Here is a 26855-nt window from a genome sequence, read left to right as displayed (position 1 = left end):
GTGCAGTCCTGAAACGAATAAGTAATATGCAGTGATGAAAGTACTAAGAAAAGTGAGTTACACCACTGTAGTTCAGTGCTGGACATATTATGCACAGTCAATGTTGTACAGACCTAAAGATAATAAGCACACTGACTCATATCAGTGCTGCACAGTACTGAAGGAACCAAACAGAGTGAGTCACAGATGTGTTGCACAAAGCTAAACATATTAAGCACAGAGAGTCACACCAGTGTTGCACAGTGGTGATGGTGCATTGCAGGGTAATACCTATGAATCTTGCACTCAGAGCACTGTGCAGTCTCTACAGCTTGCTTTACTCCATGTGTCACTGTGTTAACCCAACAGTTATCACCTTTATTATCGATTACAATTATTTTCTACAATCATGAAAATGCCATGATAAATGGTGAATTGATTATATTAGCATATCAATGAAGATAAAACATGACAGGTAACACTAGATCACTGGAAAGCAGATTTCCAGCTGGGAGCCAGGTGCCTTGTTGTGGAAGCCAGGACTTTCCTGTCATTTTAATGCATTCAACATCTGTCTGAAGGAGCGATGTAGACATGACTAGACAGTCAAGGCAACTAACAGACAATACTAACTGCTACATTACAGATTCATGACCCACTTCCGCCCAGGTCTTACCATTACAAGAAAATGAATTCATGCTGACGGAGACTATGGTAGGATAGCTTAGTGGAAATTTTGAAGTGATAATGGAAAAAATAATACATTTTATAACTTTTAAGCTAAACTGTGTACATTTGCAGAATTAGTATCTGGGGCATGCATGCTTGACAACAGTGATAAACTTCAGTTAGATTTTGCTCTACAGTTACTACGCAGATATAAAGTCATGGCCAAGTCTACTGAATGCTGCAGCATTTATAATCATACAATCTTCATGATAAAGTTAATGCCCTGCAGCCATATGTCAACATGTGAAGATGAGACAGGTGATGAAGATGTGTTTCATTTCCCTTCCAGTAGCCTTCTATCACCTTTTCTTTGTTTGTCGCATCGGATCTCTGCTAATTAGTTAATGTCAATGCCTCAGCTCATGCATTATGTCACTAACAGCCCTCTATGAAGCAGTATTTTGCAACTTTAATATCAATTTCCTCCAGTTTCAGCTGTCACTCCTTTTGTCTTTGCCCATTGTCTTCAGTTCCCTCAGTCCCAGCTGTCCAAAGACAATGCAGTATTTCTGCACAATATTCTGTTTCCTGTTATTTTACATATACATGCCTGACTTTCTAAGGTGGTTTCTAATCTTGGTTAGAGTCCATTCTCTCCATACCCTTTCATAATATATGTAAGCTCTGTGTTATTTCTATCGGACTAGTTTACCTCTGCCTGCATGAGCTCCAGGAATATGCAACATTCTACTGATTTATCATTACCAGGGCTCAGCAGAAATGATAGATGACCTTTGTTTCGCTAAGATGATGCTCCCTGTGGTGGTAAGACCACTATCTTTCTAGTCAACAGCACCACTGTTTTAACACTGAGAATCATGATACAGCAATGAGATTATTACCCCTCTCCCTCATGAAACCACATCAGTAAGATTATACATTCACATGTGTTCCTCTCAACAGCAGACAGGTCTACACTTTTCCATTAGATCCTAACTGCACTGATCTCAAAATGTCAGTGCATGACATTGCCAGTTTTCGGTATTATGGCATATAATTCACAGTTTAATCAAGCCAAGTAATCTCTATATATTATATGTCATACTCTTAAGGTACATTTTAAATTGCTGTACTCATGTGCATTTGTTGACCAACCACGAGAGATTCCTGGATTATGTTTTGAATGTCATTTTAGTAGGGACAGAAAAAAATACCTCTGCTGTTAACCATGCATTCAGAACTGAATGATTGTTTTTGTGCAGAGTCAATATAAGTTCTAATATTATACTCCAGCTTGTATTATTAATATACATGACTGAATATTTGCCTGAAACCTATGGTTCTTCCTTCAGACCTTTAAAGCAATCATTTTTAATTTAGTAACCGTGTCATACCTGTACCCCTGAAATGGTCTGCAGTTCCTTCAAAGCATCTTCAGTTTCTCGAACTAAAATGGTTGCCATTCCAAGTTTCTTGGCAGGCTTTAGATTAGCACCAATATCATCAAGAAATATACCCTGAAAAGAAATGATTATAATATTGTGAGAGATACTTCTAATACTGAGTGTTAAGGATGTATGCAATCCTACCTTTATTACAGTAATTCTTATTTCATTTTTCATTCATTTGTTAATAAGGTAAAACTCATTAGGCATAACTTTCTCTTGTCAGGGGAACCTGTGAGCATGGTTTGTTTACGTCACTTGCTTTACAGTCACAACGTTTCATATACAGTATACAAAATTCATGCTTCTTAGGATAGTTATGGGTTCAAATTATCATATTGTAAAGGCTTTCAAGATGGTGAACCATATACTTTACATTTTTCAAATATAACACTCAAAATGGCTACACTTTTAATAATATTTTTCAACTAGTTCTGAAGCAAAGAGTGCTTCAGTTTCAGAAGCAACACTTCGTAACATACTGGTGATTCCAGTACTAGGCATACATGCAGTTAATGATAACTACCTATACAAAAGGTGAGGAGCCTATGAGAATATAAGATGTCCTCTGCTTCCAAGACAAAATGGAAGTAATGCATTAATCAAATCAAAACTGAGAACACCAATGAACTGATCACACAGAGGCCACATATATGTCCATAAACAATTTGTATTCATGAAACTAATCACCTTCGACAATGGAGGATTACAAGTTTGCTGAACTCGTGACACACATGGAGAGACAAGGAAACAATAATAGTAGGGCATGTTAAACTGAGGTTCCAGATGCACTGGCCAAAGTTCCACTGGTGATATAAATACATCCCCAGGTCTCCCCTGAAGCATCACCTCTAGCCTAGTGACCCAGTTAACACAGGACAAATAAAATAAATGAAATGATCCTTGAATCACAACAAGTAGGTGGTGGCTTGTTATAAAAAGAATATACATTTCAGACCTTTCACACAGGAAAGGGGAATCTGAAAGAAACTCTTAAGGTTCTAAGGTGCCTAATTCTATAGTGCTTAAAGAAATGGACCCAACCAAATTTTCATAGACAAAGAAACGAAAATCAGGTGAAAAAGATCCAATGAAAAAGTTTTCATATAGCAAGGATGCCAATAAGGTGCCTGTAAAAGAAGAACAAGTACCTTGTCAACATGTTCTCCATATATTGTAATAACAGCATGTGATTATGATCATCTTATTTATCTATTTTGTTTTTAGCTAACCTGGTTGATGGACTGGCCAGAGACCTTTTTCCTGCAATGACTCTAACCATTGATTATCAATGAATAAACAATATGGCAAAAAGATCATATACCCAAAAAAGAACAAATAGAATATAAACTTGCACCATAAATACAGATGCATTGCACATGGTTGTCAAGTACACTTTCACATGCTGTACAAACTGAAGGTATAAAATGATTGATGCTTGTGTGGAACAAATAGTGCATATTTATAATATGTTTGCTTGATCCTAGCAGTGTTCTGTCTTCATAATAAAAGCAGCAGACCAGGCAGATAAAAACATGTCTTGTTTCAATTTTATCAAAAGGATTTGATTATTTGGTACATCACTTTATAAAGATGCTAATCAGTCTATAATGAGTACCAAAGAATGGTGGGGTTTTGTCTTGGAAATTCTGAAGGCAATGGTTAACAGGGCATACACTAACAATGGAAGATTATGAGTGGAGTACTGCATAGTGATCCACTGGATCAAGGCATCCTCAGCAAACTAAGACAGCCTGAAAGAAAATCAACCAGAAAAGGCAAATACTGACTGGGAAGAATCCTGTAGCTGATGGGCAAAAAGCAATTTAAGCTCTAGTTTTGGTGCAATACATGGCTTCCAGTAATCTTGAAGAAAAAATAAATCAAATGCTGATTATAATAAATAAAACACTGAAGAAGTATATCAACTGAAGTAACAAAAGGCTAGAAAAAATGGAAGAAGCTTTAAACAGATTTTCAGGTGAACAGACACATCTGCAAAAATCAGAGATCAAACTGCTGAAAAGGCTGGTTGAGTATGAGACTGCTCGAGAAAAGAAGTTTCAAAATGGTAGAGTTAGAGAACAGAGCATGCAGATAAAGCCTGAGATTTTATGCTGTACCAAGGAAACTAGAAGGTATGGACTGTATTAATTTTACAGAGGCACAGATAGGCAACTGGACTGGTATTCCAGAGCATGATTTGTTAACTGAAAGGGTATACTGTGTGTACGCTCCAAATCTGACCATGAGAAAGCATCAAAGCTTCATTCTACCAGCAGAAAGAGTTGATCCTAACACAACTATGGCAGAAGGGTAAAGTATTAAAAGTTGGAGACAATAGAGTATTTGTGGGAATACACCAGGCAGAAGAGACACAAGTTTATTCCACCAATTGGGAATGTCAAGAGGCAGGTGTGAGATTAAAACTACTGTATCCAGCTGTCTTCAGAGCATTTTCCAGGAGTATCAATGCCATTTTTGATGCAGAACAGGCTAAGGAAGAAATACAAAAGTTTGTCCAGCAAGGGGTGAGCTGTCAAGCAGGATGGGTTTCTGGTTTTCATTCTTCTGATACTAAAGCTCAGAGATACTTTGCTAGTGAAACCATTTCCTTTGTTCCAACAGAAAATACTCATGAGATACTTTTCATGAGCTTACTAGAAGAATTGGGAGTACCTTGGATCTGAGTCTAGAGTTGGGAAATGAAGTTGAACATGAAAATGACCAGCAACATGGAAATTAGTAAATAAATTGAAATTGCAAAGCATCAATTACCTTTGTGAAATATGGCTGCACAAGGAAAAGTGGAAAGACTTGACTTCAGTTGACTTTCTTGAACTTCTGGGGGACTGAAAGGCTTTTGTCTTATTTCATGTCATTAATGCTTGGATGGACATGGAGAGGAGGGGAAGAGAAAGGAAAAAGGAAACTGTAAATAAAACAATTTCTAATAAGTATTTCTCTGAAACCTTTCACGATATAAATTACATGTTATATAGGAAAGCATTTTTAGATGTTGCTGTGTGTAATAAAGATAATAAAGTAAAGAGATAAAACTAAAAAAGAACAAAAGAAAAAAAGTTAAGAAATGTAGACACTACAAAACAAAAAGAGAACAAAGCCTGGACAAATAATAAGTTAATAGGCTGTGATTTGGGGCTGCTGAGGTATACAGATCCTAACACACAGAGCTGATCGATTAAGCCAAGGATCTTAATCTATGCAAAAGTAAGGGAAAACCTGTGGAAACAAATAAATTCAAGAACACTGAATGTAATGAAAAGTTTTCCTTTAGCAATAAATGCTCATCGTGTCTTCATAACTCTGCAGATGAGGACTACATTTCTTTTTCCTGTGTTTCCACTGAGGCAAGCTGATAACAGGGCAATAAAAAGTCAAAACACTTCTTTCTTTAAACATAAAAGTTAGTGTCTTCTGAAGGTACACAAGTTGATTTTTAATACCTGGGAAGGGAATAGACAGCTGTTATTGCAACTAAAAGCACAGGCAACAAAATGCATCTTAACAAGGACGGCTTTAACTTTAGGTTAGATGATGCCTGTGTCTGCAGCTGTCTATTCACAACAATTATTCCTATTAGGAGGCTAAATTTCATTACTTGAAGATGTACACAGTATTGTGTGTTTGCATTAAGTTAGCAGGTTATAGGGGTGCTACGGAGTATTTTTGAGAGCTTTCATTAAAAGAAAAAGTCTTATAAATGTGACATAAGTATGACAGGAAACAACTGTATAAAAGATCAACCCGCCAAACATTAGTGGTTGCATATATCACAAAAGCTGGACATAAACATCTAAAAAAGCTATTGCATATCATAGGTGGAAATAATAACTTCTTATCATAATAGTGACACTTTCCATATGATCATGGAATGTGATTGGCCTCACAGGTATAGACAAAAAGGAAAGAACAATGAATTATATAAGAAATGCACAGTGCAAATAGCAATGGTGCAGGAGACACATTTGGAAAGAAATAATCATGTGAATTTGATAAGGAAAGAATTTTAGTATAGGTATTCAGCAGAATTACAGGGACAAAGGAAAATGGAAGTACTTGTATTAATTGTGAGAGGAGCTCCAACAGTGATACAACAGGGGGGAAAGATAATGGCAGATTAGAGGTAGTACAGGAATACTGACAAAGGAAGAGGATTATGATTGCTATTATGGAGCTTAATTAAGTAACATTTTTGGAGAAATAATTAGCTTTCAGCAACGAAATGTTACTTATATTTTAAGGACTAGAGTTTGATTTGCAACAGTGAGGATGTTTCTGGGAGGGGGTAGAAAGAAAGTATAATAAAAGAGGAGAAATTTCTGGAGAAGTTTATTAAAACATTTGGTATGGAAGACAAATTCAGTAGTAGCAATTTAGAGAGAATTTACATATTTTCTAAGGTACAATATCTGAGCTAGACTAGACCTAATTTATATTTCATAGGAACATATGTATTTAGTCGAGAGATTTGATACACATCCAATAGCTATTATAGATCATGGACTAATAACAACTAAAATAAAAATGCAGGGTACTGAAGTAAAAAATGACACACTGGCATTTCTCCACGTAACTGTTAAAAAGAGAGGAATTTAAGGAATGGGTTGCTGAAATTATTTGGGAGTTATTACAGAAGATAGAAAGTACTTTGGGAATTACAGCTTGTGAGTGGGATAACATGAAAGGGGAGTTTAAAAATAGGGTAGAAATAAAAGAAAAAAGAGATATTGTTAAGAAGTAACAAATAATTACACAGAGGGGCTGACAAAAGTTACAGTATTGCAGGATAAAGGAATCTTACAGTACAAGAAGAGGTACAACTGCAGAGTGTTAAAGAGAAAATAAAGGAGTGCCTGGATAAAATATACAAGTTTAGAAAGATTGCTGTTAAGCAGCTGTTTTTTTATAATAACTTGAAAGCACAAACATGTTTAGCACAAACGTTTAGCACAATAACTTAACAACACAATGTGGAAAGGGATGGTGCCAGACTTATGGAGTCTATAACAAGAAAAGTAACCAGAGATCCTGTACTGGTATCAGAGACATTTCAGAAATTTTAGGAAAATTTGTATAACGCAGAATAATGTGGAAGTCAAGAAAGAGCACAAATGATAATATTTAAGAAAGACTTAACTATGCCAAGATTAGAGGTAGGTGAGGCGCAGCAATTATAAATTAAGATATGAGGAAATGAAATAAAACTTGTGATGCATAACCAATCTGTGGAGTCTCCAGGCATAGATGGTATTCATGCACAAGTTTGGAAGCTAGGAGGGAAGAAAGTGATAAAGAGCTAGAAAGTTTTGTTTAACAGAATCTTTAAAGGAGGGGAAGCACCAACATCATGAAAAAAAAATCTGTGGTAGCTGTAATACCTAAAGATGGTGAAGACCCAAAAGACCCAGATTAATATAACAGCATTTCAATTTTATACTAGGATTATAAACCATTTACATCTATAATGGCTAAAGGAATGGCAAAGGTGTAGCAAAAATTGACAGATCTGGATCAATGTGGTTTTGTGGAAGGGAGGCAAACATCTCGAAATATTATAGAATTGATGATCCACAGTTAAGCAGAATATTAAGAAAATACTGCTGCTGTTGTTGGGTCTTGATGCAGAGAAACCATTTGATAGAGTAAGCTGGGATTTTTATGAGTAAGGCAAGGGAAGTGATTGCATTCCCTTGTACAATAATAAGGTCACTTTGGAGGGTCTATGAGGAAATCGGAGGCAGCCAAATGATTCCTTTCTAATAAGTTGTGTCTGAACATTAAAATCAGGAAGGGGTGTCCTCCTTCACTTTTGTTATTTTCATTACACTTATAACCACTGGCAAAGAAAATAAGGAACTCAGAAATTCAAGAATATAATTGCTGTGGTAATCAAGAAATCTTGGCAGACAATATTACATTCTAACTGATCTAACCAGGAAAGGACATCTCATTCTTGGGGAACATCCTGAGACCATTTCAATTTTTTCAGGATATAAAAGTAATAAAGTTAAAACAAACAGGAACTGGTTCAGCAATACTCATATTTATGAGGACATTATAAAATGAAGAATTTATGAGTCTGGGTTAAAAAGGATTCTTCTCTACCAGCTAAAGATATGCACAAGACACTAAAAAGATAATATAAAAACTGAGAAACTGGAAGCTCTTGTCTATGGATATGGATAGCAAGATACAAGCAGTAAAATGCTTTTAGGCCCTTTAGTTTTATACACAGGTCAGACATATTTTTATCAACAAGAGGAGAATTTGTGGATAGCAATTAATAAAGAGTTGAAGGATTTTATCTGGTCGGGGAAGAAGGCAAGAGTCAAGTGGGATAAGTTGATCCATCCAACAGAATATTGTGGTTTAGGATTACCTGACTTGAAGGGATATTTTATTGCTAAACTATTAAGGCTCTAATACATAACTCAAGCAGAATGGGGATTCAAAAAATAAGAAGAGCGTGGGACTTTGGATGCAGATCCATAAGTAGGATAACAACAGTCTTCCAGAATATCATACTCATAAAGTAGTGGAAACTATTCCAAGATCTAAGCCAACATGGGAATGTAGAAAGGAGATTCGGCCAATAGTAATGACTACAGGTAGGGGTACAGATAATCATCAAGAAGAGGCTCGAATTTACTGGAAGAAACTGGCAAGGGAACTAAGGCATTGGGAACAAATAGTCAGTGAGGGAAAGGTAATAGAATGGGAAGAGGTCAAGAAGGGATTGATATCATAATATAGGCAAAGAGAAAGTGATATGGAAATGCTAAGTGAAAAACCTGCACTAGTAGGTGAATCTAGAACAGATGCTGCTGTTAAAATGAAGAGTTGATAGGGCATATAAATTATTGTACAACAGCTGTCAGAGGAGGTTAGAAAAGACTGGAAAGAGAGGCTGGATAAGCAACTCAAAAAGAAACAATAGGAGGATATATGTATGACTCCCAAGTATGCAACAACGTATTGAAGTTTAAGATTTTTGCTTGAAATTATTTGCATATGTATTTTTATACTCTAAGCAGACTTCAAAGAATTTTTCCTCACTTAAATGGAAAATGTTATAGGTATGGTGGGGAAAAAAAAGGTTAACTGGGAATATATGTTTTGGGAATATAATGAGTTGGGCAGACTGTAAAAATTCCCTACAGAGTTGTCTGTCAGAAGTAGTGGGTGAGCAAATTCATGCACCTAAAAAATTATTTGTTTTTTTTAAGTGGGATACAGGATCTGAATTGCCTAGATATAGTAAGGCCTTGTTAAATTTAATTCTGGTGGCTGCAAAAAAAGCAAATTCATAGAAAATGGAAATCAAAGTCTAAACCAACTTTATATTTAGTAGTGAATATTGTTCACAGAGAAATGGAACTGGGATCTTTACGAAAGGGTAGGAGGAAATTACATAGAAAAAATGGAAATTGTGGGAACAATACATGCAGAAAAATGTTATGGAGGAGGAATGAGGTTTAATGAATTGACCAAGTTATGCAATGTTGGATTGATTATATTTTACAGAATTTATGTGACGTATAATGCTTGTAACTGTGAACATATTACTGCTTTTTTTTTTCCTTTTATATAAATATAAGTCTACCTATGTCACATGTGATAATTCAATAAAAGTGTTTTTATTAAATAGAACATTAAAAAAATATGTTTTTGTAAGGCACTTTCCATCTAATCTGCTTGACATACTCATAAGGCACCTCATCTTTATTCAGTAAGATGTATTCTTCAGTGATACAGAAGCATGAAAGAACATTAAACTTTTTGTAATTTGTACTATCAAGTCTGTTAACCTACAAAACAATGAAGGCTTGTTCAGCGGGACTTGATGGTATTCACCTAACTCCTTGCTTCCTATCCAGGTGTACAGGCTCTGTGATGACGCTTTACTCTAGAAATGCATTCAAACAAGACTCACCTGCTGTGGTTCCATCTGCAGAGCCTTCAGTACCAGGTTGTATATCTCCAGATCAGGTTTCCTCAAACCAACTCGGCATGACTCAATAAGTACATCAAAGTGCCTTGAGATCATGCACAACACCTGCCCTGTGGTTGCTCTCATGTCAGTGTCATCAAGAATATTATTTGTTAAGACACACGTCTTGAAACCTGTGCATGAGAAAACATACAATCTAAGTTTCTTTAAGACTAGAGAAGCATAAACAAAATATAAATGCAGTGTCGCATATGATATGACAAGAACATTGATTTTAAATCTTGCTACAAAATCAGACATCAGTTAAGTCATCAGTTACTTTTGCAATACAATTACAATATAGGTCTACTGCATTTGATCAGATTAATATATCCCAGAATGTAAGTTAGATTTACTTTACAGGAGTCAGTCTCTCATGCATTCTCGGTAGGCAACAGATTGTGCACTTTAAAGATAACCATGTACCAGATAATACAACTAACGTGTTAGTAACAGTTGCACAGCAAGCGCCACACCCATGTTTGATGCTGGAAGATCAGAAGACTGTAGTTTCTATAGCCACATAATTGGCTTGAATTAGTTGTCAAGGACTGACACTGTAATGCAGTGGGGGGGAGGGGTGTTACTAGAGGTTGGTTGTTATTCAGGCAGATGTAAAACATCTTTTGTAAACTTATTGAGAAAAGACTGGCAGAGTTTTGAGGTACACATAAAATGGACCACAAGCAAAGTGGGAATAGCGCCATCAACAAAAATGTAGATTCATTGTAGAACAAGTTCAGATGGTTTCTTCCAAAAGATCAAATATAGTTTTTCTTCATTATTAAGATAACATGAATGATAGCTATTCACTGGAGGCTGATTTTACAGAAAATGTAGCATTTTGCAATTATATCCACAGCATTAGAACTATAGGTAGTATACATGATGGGTATACATTCATTTGTGGAAAACTAATTCCAGCGAATGGCCATTCATCGAACACAAATCGATGAACAGCTATTCTTCAAACATTGACTTTAGTGAACATTTTTCTAAGGGAAAATAGTTGACCAGCATTAGGGAATTTGTCCTTCTACCCACTGTAGTGTGATCTCAAAGCTGGTATATATAAATAGGGGGCTGTAGGTGTGCAGCACCCCACCTTGGTGGGTTTGATTTAATGTAATTTGTGTAACAGTTCATTATGTGGGGGACAAGTAATTCTCTTCTGTTAGAAAAACATTTGCTGAAGTGAACGTTCAATGAATGGCCATTTGCTGGTTTGTGTTTGATGAATTGCCGTTCGCTGGAATTGGAATTGTTCACTGGAATTGGTTTTCAATGAATTAATATAGAACCCACATGACACGTCTGGCATTAGGTTTACTTGCACTGCCTTACCCACTGTATAACACCTTTCAGGTTTTGCATTACTGCTTATTGTATTTTCCAGAAGTGCAGTACATGTTTTAGGCAAAACAAAACTCCCCTCTAAACACTCAATATATTGAAACAGAATTCTGCTCAAAGGGGAGCAGTAAGAATCTATATATTTTTAATTAAATGCTCTTTTGTTAAAGCTGATTTCAACTAATTATAACGTTCCATCAGTAAACTGTGTACAATTATCATCAATGCAGAAATATGATTGGGTGCTCATTATAACTGTGAATGAATCTTCTCACTCACTTTGTAATGCTTTATGTTCATTTCCAAGACATAATTGACTTAGGCAATGGAAAAACCTTCATTGAATCAGGAAAAAAATCACAAACATAAATAATCAATTACTACTCTTCTAGTTTTATTGTTCTTACTTCAAATATCAATATCAATATCCAACATCCTTCAAAAAACAGCCCCCTAGATCCATCAACAATCAGTAAATCTCTATCTGCTGAAAATTCTAAAGATTTGCTGTAGCACGGCTCACCTCCAATTACCCCAAAAATGTACTTTATTAAAGTTTGTACGAGTAACTTCCAATGATTTAAGTACTGTTGAATCTCTCATGAAGTGCATATCTTTGGACTATATTTACATTCTTTGCCATCATATTTACTTAAACAATCTGGATAATGATCATACACATTAATGCAATGAAGTTCTTAATGTTTTTAAGCACACAGGTAATAATCCAGGGCTGTTTTTTGTATAACTATTAATTATTTTGAACAAAGTTACTTCATTCTTAACACTTCATACTTTTTTCTAAATACCTCTCAAGTTATCTTATTAAAATCTTTCACAGAAGAGTAAAATCATGATACAGCTTAATGAAATAGCTTATGAGAAATTCAGCATAGAAAGAAAGAAAGTTTCGGAAGCAATTCTTAGAACGTTTACGTGCAAAGTAGTTTAGCAAAGTGTTTTCCATGCCATTTTATGGTTATCATATACTTTGTTTTAATGAACCATTTTCTAATGCACATTTATTCTGCTACATCAGAAGGGCAGGTGAGCATAATTATGAGTATGAGCCACAGATAACAGAATATTGTACACAGGAACAATGCATTCTGTCTCTTTCAATTTTACTTGCTAGTTAGGTCGTTGAGGCGTTTCATTAGCAGTATGCATTGAGTGGAACTTTGGATCGGTGATTCAGACAGATGTTCCTTTCTGCATAGCAGTCAGAATATGCTGTCCAGTAGTCCTTTTATAGCCATGTTTCTAGTTGCTTGGTGTATTTACTGTTTAAATTTCAAGGAGCATAGTTGATGCTTAATTTGGCAGCTCACTGCATACATCTTTACTGTTCTGGGAGTGAGCTGACATATATATTTATAAAAAAAAAAAAACTCGACCTTCTTCCATTGGTGCCCATCAGTTTTTACAGTAGGTAGTGCAGCCAAGTTAGGGCTGGGTGAACTTTGGAGCTGGTTGTGCAGAAAGGTGGTTTCCTTAGGAGAAGTTGCTGTTTTGTGGTCCGGTTGTTCGTGATCTTCTGCCGGGGTTATTTTGGTGGAGGTTGTGTAGATGGAAGCAGCTTCTGCTTTTTGTGAAGTGGCAAGCCTGTAGTTAACATCAAAGACTGAAACAATACTAAATTCATAAAATTTAGTTATACTTTGACTTAGGAATGGGCTCTTTTCTGCCATGGTATTAGAAACCTAAAAGTCTTGGAGAAATTAAAGCTATGCGGTTCGGTGGCTAGTGTTTGGGGCTTTCATGGTGCAGATCAGTGGTGGCCGTCATGTGAGAGGGGTTGTGTCATTGCTAATGGTGCAGGATTGGTATGGATAAATGGAATATGGTGTGTGCAGCTTGTGAAGTGTAGGAGACTGCTGAAGAGAATGCAGTGGAATGGCAGGCTGAGGTGTGTTGTAATTCTATGGTTTTGGTTGCTGACGTCTCGTTCATGGTGGAGTGCAGGCCTTGAATTTATTTCTGGGGCTCTTAATGGTAGGTCTGCAGCCCAGGATGGACCTGCAGTGTCTGTACACAGTTTGCTTAGCGGGCCGTTAACAGTCCATGGTGTGTTAGTTGGCGAGGACATGCAGCAGGTAGGAGGGTCAGGCTGGCCTTTGGTGTCAGGGCTACTACCGAACAAAGTACAGGATTGGACATTGTTGAGCCAGCTGGTTTTCTTGTTATGGGAATAACCTCTTTTGATATATTGACAGGCTGGCTAAAAGCATTAGTGCCCATGTCCAAAATATTTATGGGTAGTTTTAGGTCACCTGCTATCACTTTTACAGCCTCAGTAGTTATCTGATTAGGTACAATGCAAGCCAGTCCAACAAGCACACAGTTGGAATCCCAGGGGTGTACATTTTGTTTCTCATCCAGTTAACCAGCTTGTGCTTGAAAAGGGATAAGGAGATAGTGGACGTGGAGAGGGAAGCCATTCCACAGATGGGGAGTCTCTGGAACACAAATCTGTCCTGTTAACAAGGAACAGTGATGTCACAGACCAGGCTGAGGTCATACTTGTGGGTACTACAGGCACTTCTGTTATAACCGGCTTTCTAGTTTTGGGGAGGAGTATTTTCATGCTGGCTCTGTTTGGGCTTTTGTCACTCCCTCTCCCATTCTTTTGGCTTTGCCCAGATATTCTTTTATTGCATTAAAGGCTATATGTTGATACAAGGAGTGACGGACAGCAGAGAATTTTATTGGATGTGCATGGGTAATTCAGTTGGTGCATCAGAGGTGGCAGTAGGGTAACAGTTGGGGTTGGGTACATACCATACAATTGTGACATGGTTGCAGCATCTCTGGGGTTTCTGCTTGATGTTTTGGGCCATTTACATAACATGGTGGGCGTAGGATAGATCAGGAAGAGTTGCACTCAGAAAGGGTGCTCTGCCATTTGTGTTTCGGCTTTCATACCCCCCTTAAGAAACTTCAATTTACAAAGAGCCAGTGGAAGGAAAAGGTGGGTAAACAAGTGGGGGGGGGGGCGCTTAAAAGTGGTCCTTATATTGAGGCATTGTCATGCCTTTCAACTGTATAGATTTTCACAGAATGTTCAGATTTTGCTTCATAATTGGGTTTGTCTTTCATAGTGGTTTGGCTCGTAGTGGGAAAGCATTAAAGACTGACATTAGAAAATAGTGACACGTGAATTTCCCACTTTATACCATTCAGAGGATACATTGGCCCTTCTTTTAAATTATGGCCTGTGAACACTTATTGCTCTAAGAAATTTAGAAGTATGGGCTCTGTCCACATTACCTGGCCCAAGAGGTTGAGAGGTATGTATGTCTCTAGAGCTGATCAATTATGTCATTGCTTACAAGCCAAGAGGAGCAGATGATCAGAATGTGGTACACATACTAATGGCTTACGGCTTATTACCAGCTTCAACTGTGAAGGTTAAACGGGCTATATATATAAAAAAAAAAGGAGGTTTACATTGGAAAGAGTTGATGAGGGGGATATGGCTGTGGCTTCCCTTGATAGCACTCAATGTTAAGATATTTTGGTTTATGGCAGTGCATTAACAGTTTCTTTTGTTTTACAGATCAATGAGGGATTAGTGTTTATCGGACATTGTGGCAGTAGCTGGAATGATGGGCAGTGAGGTAGTAGAAGGGTGAGTACAGTCACATCAGTCAGTGATCTGGATGCTACTTGGTTGGAGTGAATGGCTCAGGTAAACTACCATTAGCTGCTTATTAAGCCATTTCAGGCTTGTTGCTGTAGGGAGTAGTATGGAGGCAAGTTAGGCTGATGTGAGTTAAGGGCAGAGTAGAGAAGGTAGATGGGGTTGTTTAAGGGGAGTTTGGAATTGTCCACAGGTGGGGTGGCGTCACGATATGGTTATTACGGATTGGATTTTGGGGGGGGTGGTAATTGGGTTGACTTTTCTGTGGAAAGATTAAGCAGAGATGTTTGCTCAGTGGCCAGTGTTACTCGAATTTGATGTGGCATTGGGGGGCTGGTAGTCAGAAGGATGTAGGTGATTGGGTTCCCTTTTATAGTTAAGTGAAATGTTGGACAGAGCATTATAAGGAGAGGAAGGGGGTTCATTGCCATTTGCATTTCTTACAACTGTGACTGGAGGTGTTGGGTTGGGGGCTATAATTTGGGGCGTTAGTTTGGTGGATTGGATGGCAGGAAGGATTATTTTAACCATTTAGTCAATGGGTGTTTTTGCTAATGATATGACAGAGGTTTTGATTGATGGGGACCCAGTATGGTCTACAGTGGACAGGTACACCAAATGATGTTTCGCTTAGTGATTAGGTTGTGGGAAATTTTGGTAAGAGTGAGGAGGAACAGCCTGGTCAGGCTGGTGGGTGGAGAAGAGGGACAGGTTTGCCCTCTTCTCTTCCCCATCTGGTGTGTTTATGTTTATTTCAATAAGTTGGGGAAGGAAAGTGAGCAGTTGGAAGCAATAAGTTGTAAATATAAGTGAGCAGAGGTAAGGACACTGCCTATTTGGTTTGAGGGGTAATTCAGTAAATGGTATATGAAGTGAGTTGTTGGCCGCTGCTTCATAAGTAAAGGACTTGGTGGGCTGTGCAATTCAATAAGTGGTATATGAAGTGAGTTGTCAGATGCTGCATCATAGTAAAGGATTTGGTGAGATATGTAATTTAATAAATGGTATGTGATGTCAGTTGTTGAACGGTGCTTCATGACTAAAGTAAGTGAGCAGAGGTATGGATGCTGCTTACTGGGTCAGGATGAGTAAAGTCATGCTGCTCTGATTAACATTACAGGGATGTTTATGCTGTGATTAAAATCAGCTGTACTATGTTCAGTTATAATTAATAATATTGATTATCAAAGCCATGTTATGGAAGTTTAATAAAGGTCATCAAACATCATTCGGTATGATGTGTTTTACTGAAGGGGACCAGGACAACAATCATTTTTCTAAGTATAATGATCTGTTTGAAAACAACAAACAATGGTTACCATCTAAACTGATTTGTTGTAATGTTCTAGAATATAACACATACCAGAATACTGTATAGTCAAGAATAGCAACAGTATGCTCGTAAAATACTGTTAAGGTTAATCAACAAACTGTAACTTAAAGCACACCTATAGAATCTGATAATGCTTTCTCTAGTAGTAGTGTGCAGTCTGCATCATCTCTCTGCTGTTACCAAAACTATTAAATGTAAGACTGTGACAGGGGAAATGCAGCACGTGGATTGCAAGATTCAAGGTGCATGCTTACATTAGTTAAATCACAACATGTCTGCAAACAGAAAATAACTAGAAAGCACAAAACTGAAGTTGAACTAAATTAAAGCGCTGTGTGTTACAAATTATTATGACTGGGATAATCATCCTACCTATCTTTAAATATGTTCTCAAAACAGATTTAACTCATTAACACCTATGCAGTGCAGAATGTAACACTCAAGCAGCCTTGATACATCTAGTATTCCAGAGCATTTTCTGAAAAATAAACTTAAAAAGCATAAGATAAAGAAATGTACATATTTTGTAAACAGTAAAATCTATTTAGACTCTACAAATACCGATGTTATCAGTAAAAAGTATTCTTTGCAGTGTTAATAGTCTGTGCATTTACAGTCTTTCCATAAATACTGTAACATATTATAATGCACACAAACACCAAATTATATATTTTTAAACTTTTACAAATTGTCATATCTTGGAAACTTGTGCTAACTAGACATTTATTGTCAGAACACTTTTGTTAACCAGACATCAGCTTTCTCATGACAGAAAATTCTTCTATGAGTGTTTGCTGAGATGTTGTTGTTGTGTCTTTCGGCTTTTCCCGGTTAGGGGTCGCCACAGCGGAACTCCAGTCTGCTAATGATTGGCAGTAGATTTTTATGTGCCGAGTTGCCAGCCCTGACGCACAACCTTCAACAAAGGTATGCCCATTCATGCATGTCTCCACACAGAAGACGCTCTAGCTGTGAATCAAACAGGACAACGTCTATTTGTGAAGTGACAATGCTGCCGCAGCACCACCACCGCAGTTTGTGGAGATATTTATAGAAATATGAAAATGTGTATTATATAATTAGCAATATAAATAACTCTGAATATATAAATAACTCTGAATATATAAATAACACTGAATATAACTAAAGATATACAACTTGCAATGCACATATGAAAAGCAGTTCTTTTCAATAATATATAAGATTTCATCTGATGTAATGTAACAGTTTAGTAAGTCACTTATTTTTGAAGCATTATATACACATAAAAATTGTGTTTAATAACTGATGACACTTAGCAATATCTCGGGTACAGTGTGATATGAATGGACATCGGCAATGAATGATCCTGTTTCCCACCATAGCATTATATACCATGTTCCTCAACAACAAGTAGGGCTCTCAGTTATGAAAATATGAACATAAATATGAAAATATGAATAAAAAGTGAAACATTAATTTCTCTACTGTAGGACATCCTAGATTAATAATCTTAGTGTCATTTTGTTAATACCATTTTGCAATTTCTAATACTGTATTATGACATAAGAAGCCAGGCCGAAAAACTGACTGGACACCATAAGGAGGTAAGGATGTGAACTGGAAATATACAAAAATTACATTATTGTCTTCAGGAAGTTAACAAATTAGCCTCTTGAGCTTTGATCTCAAAGTACATTTTTTTAATCATTAGCAAACTGGTTAAGATCTGGGATTGATCCAATTTATTTGTGTGTTGTATTTCTGTCTTGTATTTCTGTCAAGTTGTTAGGATTAGAATCAAATGGAAACAGCAGAAAACAGAATGGAAGTGTTGTAAAAATGTTAAAAGTGTTAAGGCACTTCATGTTTCCATACAAAAACATAATTGTGGCAGTGCGTAAATAAAACTGCCTGTGTGTGTGGCACTGAGTAGGTGGATTTGTGTATATCGTATTTTATTTTATTTATATATATATATATATATATATATATATATATATATATATATATATATATATATATATATATATATATATATATTATATACAAATAAAATCTTACAGAAAGAGGCAGAGAAACAGAGTAGTAAAGTTTCTTTGGCAAACACATTCATTAACTGCACTAAATATATATATGTTTGCCATCACAGTGGTTCTGGAATTCAATCCTCCATGTATGGGTCATGCAGCCAAGTAATAAAACTCTTTTTCGTATTCATACATGTGAATCAATGATGCTACTACTGGCCAGTCAATAGACAATCAACAGAAGTACATTCATTGTAAAAGCTGATTACAATTTGACCAGCTATCCATATGCTATACACTGAAGCATCATAAAAAAACACAAAAATAAATTTACTTCCCTGAAACTAGCCACCGATATGAATGAAAAAACAATTAAAGTAAAATAAAACATCACACAACCCCTGCATCTCTAAATATATGAACTTAGAGCTCACACAACAGATGGGATTAAGAGAAGCATCCTTACCATCACTATCCCACAATCTTTTTCTTACAGATGCATTTCAATGAAACTGAAATCAACCAGCTCATACACCTCCAGATATAACTATTTTATATTACATGAATTATATGCATATATCAATATCGATATTAATCATCTACATTGAAAACACCTGTTTAAAGGTGAAACTATGGCTTGCTGTTGCCATTGTTTGTAATTAAAGGAGTACTACATGTACTGAGTGTTGGAAGAACTTTCTGGAAGTTCTGTAGGTGTAGTTTGCCTCCATGCACCTGTCTGCTCTCCTTGCAGCTTTTTTGGATTTTACTATAAATATATATATATTGAACATTTCCACATATCAGTTAAATAAATTACTGCTTTTGTCATAGGAAGCACATATTTTTATCTGTGTATCCATATGCACTCAAGACTGTAATTATCTACAACTCATGCACAACATTCAACCCAATACCAATCAGAACCTTTACTCTGGAGTTAAGCAAAAAAAAATAACAAAACAAGGAAATTAAAAAAAAAAAAAAAACAAATAGATCTGAATCTAACACATTATTTCTGTTAAAATGAACACTAACCAACAAAAGAAGGGCACAATTGCTTCACAAACAGAACCCCTAAATAATGAATTTAGCCCTTCGTTTATATAAAAATATGAAACCCAAACCATCAAGACCAATATTGCCATCAAAATGGATCCTCTACAAAATAACTGGTCTAAAAATCAGATAAAGGTAATTAAAATTAAACCATATCCCTGTCGTTATGGAGAACTAGAGCCCTAACTAAAACCCAAGTGACCCTAGTTTGATTAGCTTCTCAGGTGCTAGCATAGGGGTGGAGATAAATGATGAAATGTATGCCTGCTCATCTGCCTTCAGGAGGTGGGGTGAATGTGTTCAACAGCACACACTCTGGAGGTAGAATCCCTTACGAAAACTGCAGATCAAGCAGAAGGACCAGTCTAAGGGGGGGGGGGGTTGACAACTGATCACATCACACACAGATGTTGTGTGCTTCACAAAATTACATATTGCATGCTGAGTCATTGGGTATGAATGTGCATTCATGCTGGCACCAAAATACACAAATACCAAAACACTCCTGATTGCTGCCTTAGTGACATCCCTTCTTGGTTGTCTCTTGCCCTATAGGTGGGGAATAACATGACAGTTGACCTAGAGAGAAGGTCGGATGGTCATAGTCAGGCAGCAGAGGTAAAAACTGCCAAAGAGAAAATTGAAACGCGCAACTAAGACATCCTTCCACAACCCTCAATTCCCTGCTAGAATAATGCAAAAACTTACCTAACTTGTTTAAAAAGAACTCATCACATATATCATTCATTACAACAACGGAAACAAGTAAAGCCCTATTCCACGCTCACTCACACAGTCATACACCACACATCTTAGGCTTCAATGAAATGAACAAAATTAATGAATACAAACTAAGGGAAAAGGCTGGCAGAAAAATAAATGAAGTGCCTCTACACAATCTTACAAGGGGAACTTCGTGCTTCCCAATTCATCAACAAATGCATTCCCTCTACAGCTATCCCTCTCTCTCTCTATCTGTATATATCTCTATGAAGCCCTCTCTCTCTATCTGTATACATCTCTATGAATCCCTATCAGTTTACCGAATGTACACCTTACATCGCTGAGACAAAAACATCGAAATCGCACATCAACGAAACTTAATACCGAAATGCAAACACCGAAAAACCAGCTATGGATGTTACACTCCAATCCCAACATCCTACACACATTTGTGCGTACAATCAGAACAAAACCTTAATGTTTTTATGAAAAGAAAAATCTGTGTGTATTGCATAACAACCCATAACTTAACTTATTCTGAACTTTAAAATGACTTATGTCTATTTACTTTAAAACTTTCATTTCCACATATGCAAAACAGCCGCTATAGCTTTAAGGACTTCCGTGACATCATCTATGCATTTAAAACACAAAAATTATAAACAAAAATCTACCTTTTTCAATGTTTTTGCAAGGGGCAAGCACTCCTGCACCTCCACACCTGCTGCAAATTATATATATTAACTCCAAAAGTATACTACAGTGGGGAAAAGGGTAAATTTCCCAATCCTCACAATACTGCAATCTCCATTCAGAAGCACTGGTGTGGTGTGTGACATCTGTAGTTGGTGTTTCAATGTTATATATTTTGGCATTCTAAAATTTCATTCTTGTGTGATTTCAATGATGTTATCCAACAGTTTTTATTTCCAGTGCCATGTACATTCGCTAAACTGATATGGGCCCCTACATATATATATATATATATATATATATATATATATATATATATATATATATATATATATATATATATATATATATATATATATATATATATATATGTGTGTGTGTGTGTGTGTGTGTGTGTGTGTGTGGTATTTCATTTTATCTTTATTTATTGTGTGTGTGTGTGGTATTTCATTTTATCTTTATTTATTGTAGAAAGTAAGTCAGTAGAGTTACAAGCCTTTACAAAATAAAGTACTTTACTTTGCACAACCAACTCAAAATGCAGGTGCCTTCAAACAAGCTTCTTGTTTGTTTGCTTGTTATTTCCCTGAAACGCTAATTCCACCTAAAATGCAGCTTTTCAGCACTTCTGTGGATCCCTAGTGATATCTGCATTGCTTACTGTACTTATTTCCTTGTTTCACTTGAAAGAAAGTTACTGTTTGTCATTTTTGCATTTAAGTTACCTGGCACTTGCTCACTAAAGCAATTATATAAGTCAGCACTAAAAAATTAAAAGCACTACACCCTCACAAACTCCCCTTGAGTACCTTGTTCCCCATTGGCCCTTTTTTTCAATTATAAAGGAATTCCCAATACTATTCTAGCATGTCCAAAGGTCAGTTGTCAATCTCCTCTCTGGTCCAGCTGGTGAATCTGGGAATCTTGAGGCAATATTACAACTGCTTCATGTACACAGACAACCCACTTCTCCTCCCAACAAATTCCAAACCGTGAGAGATGCAACCATATAGCCAAACTGGAGGCTAAGCTCTCTCAACTCAGTACTGGCGTAACCAGTCAGGAGGAGAAGGAAACCACACTCACTACAATTCCAGTCTCACATAGACCTACCACAACAGCAAAGCAAACACAAACACACAAAAACATATTCGGAGGCTCTAAATAAAAATCTGCCTAAGCAGCAGAGACCTCCAAAGCAGACACCCAAGCAACCGCTACCCCAAAACAAAACACGCGCAACACATAGCTCACAAAGCCAGTGTGCCGAACAGTCACAGCCCTTAAGGCTAAACAACACACCTGATACACTTGTAATAGGTGACTCTGTCGCCAGGCACACTGACGCCCGCCACCAGGCTGAACAAGGAGAAGGTCATGGTGAGCTGCCTGTCGGGCGCTAGGATCCGCCACATAACACAAGCACTCAGGTCACTCCAAGGCAAGTACAAATATGACTCAGTCATTGTCCATGTTGGTGTGAATGACCTGAGACGTAACTCCCTGGACTACATGAAAAGAGACATAGAGGAGCTCTCTGAGCATGTAGTCCAGGCCGGTATAACCCTGACCTTGAGTAGCATCTTACCCTCACCAAGAATGATGCCACAATATGAAGACAAGATGATCAATTTCAACAATTGGATTAAGTATTGGTGTCATTCAAAGGGGATCCAATGCCTGTCAGCCTGGAATGACATGCTCGACAAGCCACGATGCTTCGTTAGGGACGGCTTGCAGCTGTCACCCCTGGGCTTTCAGATATTGGCAAAGGCTCTTCCTACCCCCATAGTGCCTTTTTTAGGCAAGGCTCAAAAGACAAACCCACCTCCATAGGTATCACAAGGGATAAGAAACTAAGAGTAATGCTACTCAACTCCAGAAGTCTAAACATCAAGATGCACGCACTCAAAATTCTCCTTAGCATGGAGAATATCGATATCTGTGCAGTAAGAGAAACCTGGTTCAAGGCTCCCGAGAGCACCCCAGCACTACCAGGTTATACCTCATACCATGCTTTTTGGCCCCAAAACTTGGACCGAACCACAAAAGGAGGGGGAGTTTCAATATTCGTCAAAGATACCAACACCTCCAGGTTGGTGGCACAGCACGAAGCATCAGGGACTATCCATGTGCAACTAACAGTGGGTAAAACTGCCTTCCAGTTTATAGCCTGCTACAGACCCCCCTCCCAAACCCAGGAACCCCACTCAGCCTTCCTGAGAACACTGGAAAATATGAAGGTCTCTCCAAACACCATTATATTGGGTGACTTCAACTACCCAAATATAGACTGGGAGCATTACTCTAGCTCCAACACCCTAGCCCAAAGGTTCCTAGAATTTATAAACTCAAATGCTATGGAACAACTTCTTACCAGTCCCACAAGAGGGGAAAACATACTGGACCTGATCATCACCAACATGGGGACTCTGTGCTCCAGACCAGAAGTGTATCCCTCACTGGTAAGATCAGACCTTAAACTAATCTCACTGGATATTCACATCCCGACCCCACCCCCTTCCCAGAAAACCACAGTGAAAAACTTCTCTAAAGCAAATTTCACACGCCTCAAAACCGAGGTGGAATCCTTCAAAGCCCCTGGGCCTGTGGAAAATACGGCCTAGACCGCAGAATCCTTTATAAACGCATTCTATGAACACCTTCAGGAATGCATGGATCATGCAATCCCAAATAAAACCAAGACCCAATCCTCCAAAGGCAGACGTCCTGTCTGGTGGACCCCAGCCATAAACAAACTATACAATAGAAGGAGGAAGCTACTACATGATAGAGCAAAATCCCAAAAAGGGAAGGCATCTCTGATCAGTATTAGCAAAACCACGGGCACTCATAAAATCGTCTAAGGCCAGCTTCAAGAGAAAAATTGCACAGGACACCAAGGATAATCACAAGGCTTTCTTTAGTTATGTTAGGAACCTGGCTGGGAATTCCCAGATATGCTCAGAATTAGTCCAAAATGACAAAAATACACGAACCCACAGACATTGCCAACATCCTAGCTGACAGGTTCAGCGCAAACTCCCCCACCAAAAGGGCAAATATCTATCCCAGCAGAGTGCTGCCCCCCTGACATCTCAGATGCTCAGGTAAGAGCTGCCCTCTCCAAAGCAAAAAACACAGCATCAATGGGACCAGATGGTGTCCCGGGCTGCGTCCTACATGAACACCAAGAAGAGCTAAACCCAAACATAAAACTACTGTTCAATCTCAGCCTTACTACAGGATCTGTACCCAAAGAGTGGCATACAGCAACAGTGGTCCCTCACCACAAAGGTGGTGCCTCAACGGATCCTGGAAACTATCGCCCCATAAGCCTGACTAGCTTGGTCTGCAAAGCTATGGAAAGGATCATCATGGACCTCATAAATAAAGATATTGGGGACCTACAGACACTGAATCCTACCCAGTTTGGCTTTGTTAAGGGCAGGTCCTGCCTCTTAAACCTGGTTGATTTCTTTGAAACAGTCACCAGGGCCATTGACGTGGGGAAGGTGGTCCACACAGCCTACCTGGACCTCGCAAAAGCCTTTGATACAATACCCCACTCGGGCATTATAGATAAGCTCACCAGCTTAAATATAAACCCCTATGTCACTAGATGGGTTGCAAACTGGCTCAAGGACAGAACCCACATGGTTAGAATTGCTGGAGCCATGTCAGACTCCAAACCAGTTACAAGTAGCATCCCACAAGGCTCAGTCCTGGGACCTCTCTTGTTCGGTATATATTTCTCGGAGGTACAGGCCAACACGGAAGGACTGTGGCTGACCAAGTTCGCAGATGACTGCTAACTGGGCGTCATAATAGACTCGCCAGCCGACACAAGCATCCTCCAAAAGGGCCTCATAGAAACAGACAACTGGTGCCAGAGCCATGGCCTCAAGCTAAATGCCAAAAAGTGTATAGTCATCCCCTTTGGCAGAAACAAAGTGCCCACAAATTACCACATAGGTGGTAATCCATTAAGTACAGAAGAAGTAATTAGGGATCCATGTTGATAGCAATCTCTCATTTGACAACCACGTGGCCAAAGTGGTTAGAAAAACATTTTATTTAGCCCACCTAATCATGAAGGGATTCACATCTAGATCAGGGGAGGTCATCGTGCCTCTCTACTCATCCCTCATCTGGCCCATAATTGAGTACAATGCCCATTTTGGGATGTACCTTACCAGACACCTGCAGCAACTGGAAAGCCCCCAAAAGTACCTCACCAAGAGGATCAAAGGGCTCAAACAGATGCCATATGCTGCCCGGTTAAAGAAACTCCAGCTCTACTCAGTGGCATACCGCCTGCTCAGAGGCGATCTGTGCCTAACGTATAAAGCCATGTCCAACCCGGAATTAATGGACATGCTGCACCTCAGAAAATCCAAATCCCATCGAGCTACGTGCTCGAGAGACTTGAACCTCAGCACTGAAATAAATAGGACATGCTGGAGGGACAGATTCATAACCCAGAGGCTCCCTTCACTCTGGAATAAAATCCCAGTCCAGGTTAGGCAGAGTCCCTCATAGACTCTCTTCAAGAGGAATCTTGAGTGGATGGGAGATCGTAGGTTTACCCCAGGTATCACTTCTGTGTCACTGTTAGACAGAGGCACAGTATACTAACCTCGAAAAAGGGCATAGCAAAATTAATTTAAAATGGGTGGCGAAAGCCCAACACACACTGGCTAGGCTTATAAATGCCCTAGGGCAGATAGCCTAGTATGAACCTATGAACAACATCTTGTGGTATTTTCACAAAATAATGCACTATTAACTCAGTTTCAAAGAGGTGGAAAAACATTTGGAGTTCTCAAAAGAATAAATTCTGGCTTCTCAATCAGGCTTTCTTTCTAAGTAGAAAAGCCTCATCCCCAGAATGGCTGATCATCACTGGGTTCACTTTACGAAGCAATTAATGTTCTATCTCTTGCTGGGATTTTCTTAGCCTTCTCATATATCTCAAGCATTCCATCATTGGCAGCACCTATTCAGTGATTAATTAAAGGTGTAGACTATACTTTTATTGCAATAATACTGCTATAATTTACAATGAATGCTATACACATTATTTACACTTTTTCCCCTATTTCTAGGACTTTGTGCTTTCTTCTGGTGAGAACCAACATGTTATGTTACAATATCAAATATACTTTATACATAAAACAAATGTGTGCATGTGCGCACACATACATGTACACACACACACATGCATACACACAATTATATACAGCATCAATTCTGAATGTTGAATGTTTTTTGGTTGCAGAAGATTAGTTGATTTGGTTTAGTCACATCCCTTTTTGTCAACCACAACAATGCTGGAAGACAATTACTTGCCCATTTGCAGGCCATTTGCAGGACCCATGACTGGGCACAGCTAAGCTTAGATGGAATGAGTTCAATACAGTAACCGTCAACATTTAGGAGAGTCACCATTTATTAAATGTATTCATTTACGGAGAGTTTAAGTTTTCAAATGGAAAAAAGCTTGTATAGCTGATCAAAAGTCACATTATTGGCTTTTTTCTGTGCTACATTGTGAAAACACGAGGATTAGGAATTTGACTTTTCCCCACTGACACCTACCCAACAGTTACCCACCACATGTGATTTAGCCAAAAATACTTCCTCACTCTGATAATGTGCTCAAGCAATCTAGCCATTCCATTAGTGGATACCACAGCTTCACAACCTATAGTGCTAATGAATGCCCTATACTCAGATAATAAATAATAACGCATAAAAAGTAACCAATCCAGAAGATCTTAGACATAAATAAATAAAGCATTTAAACTAAATGAGTCAAAGAAGTGCTGATACGCATTAAATATGCAGACCTAAATAGTACACAAGGTAACAAAATAATAATCTAACACATGGACAGAGATACTTAAACTCTGACTCATAGCCCAGTTACTGA

At 37.9% G+C, this 26855-nt stretch overlaps 1 protein-coding gene across 2 annotated transcripts in view; it reads right to left on the bottom strand.

Moving 5' to 3' along the window:
- The window catches only part of EPHX2 (epoxide hydrolase 2), a 3146492-nt gene that overhangs the window by 2796820 nt on the left and 322817 nt on the right, over positions 1-26855 (bottom strand). For both annotated transcript variants that reach the window (XM_044062350.1, XM_044062351.1), the window contains exons 4-5: positions 10051-10241; positions 2043-2165 (exon numbers count right to left, since the gene is read on the bottom strand). In XM_044062350.1, the coding sequence (XP_043918285.1) occupies positions 2043-2165; positions 10051-10241 (314 nt within the window). The remainder of the gene's footprint in view (positions 1-2042; positions 2166-10050; positions 10242-26855) is intronic.

The sequence above is a fragment of the Protopterus annectens genome, chromosome 2.part1 (genome assembly GCF_019279795.1).
Source record: "Protopterus annectens isolate FY-2018-M chromosome 2.part1, PAN1.0, whole genome shotgun sequence".
NCBI classification, from domain to species: Eukaryota; Metazoa; Chordata; order Ceratodontiformes; family Protopteridae; genus Protopterus; species Protopterus annectens.
This window is presented reverse-complemented; position numbering and strand designations above follow the sequence as displayed.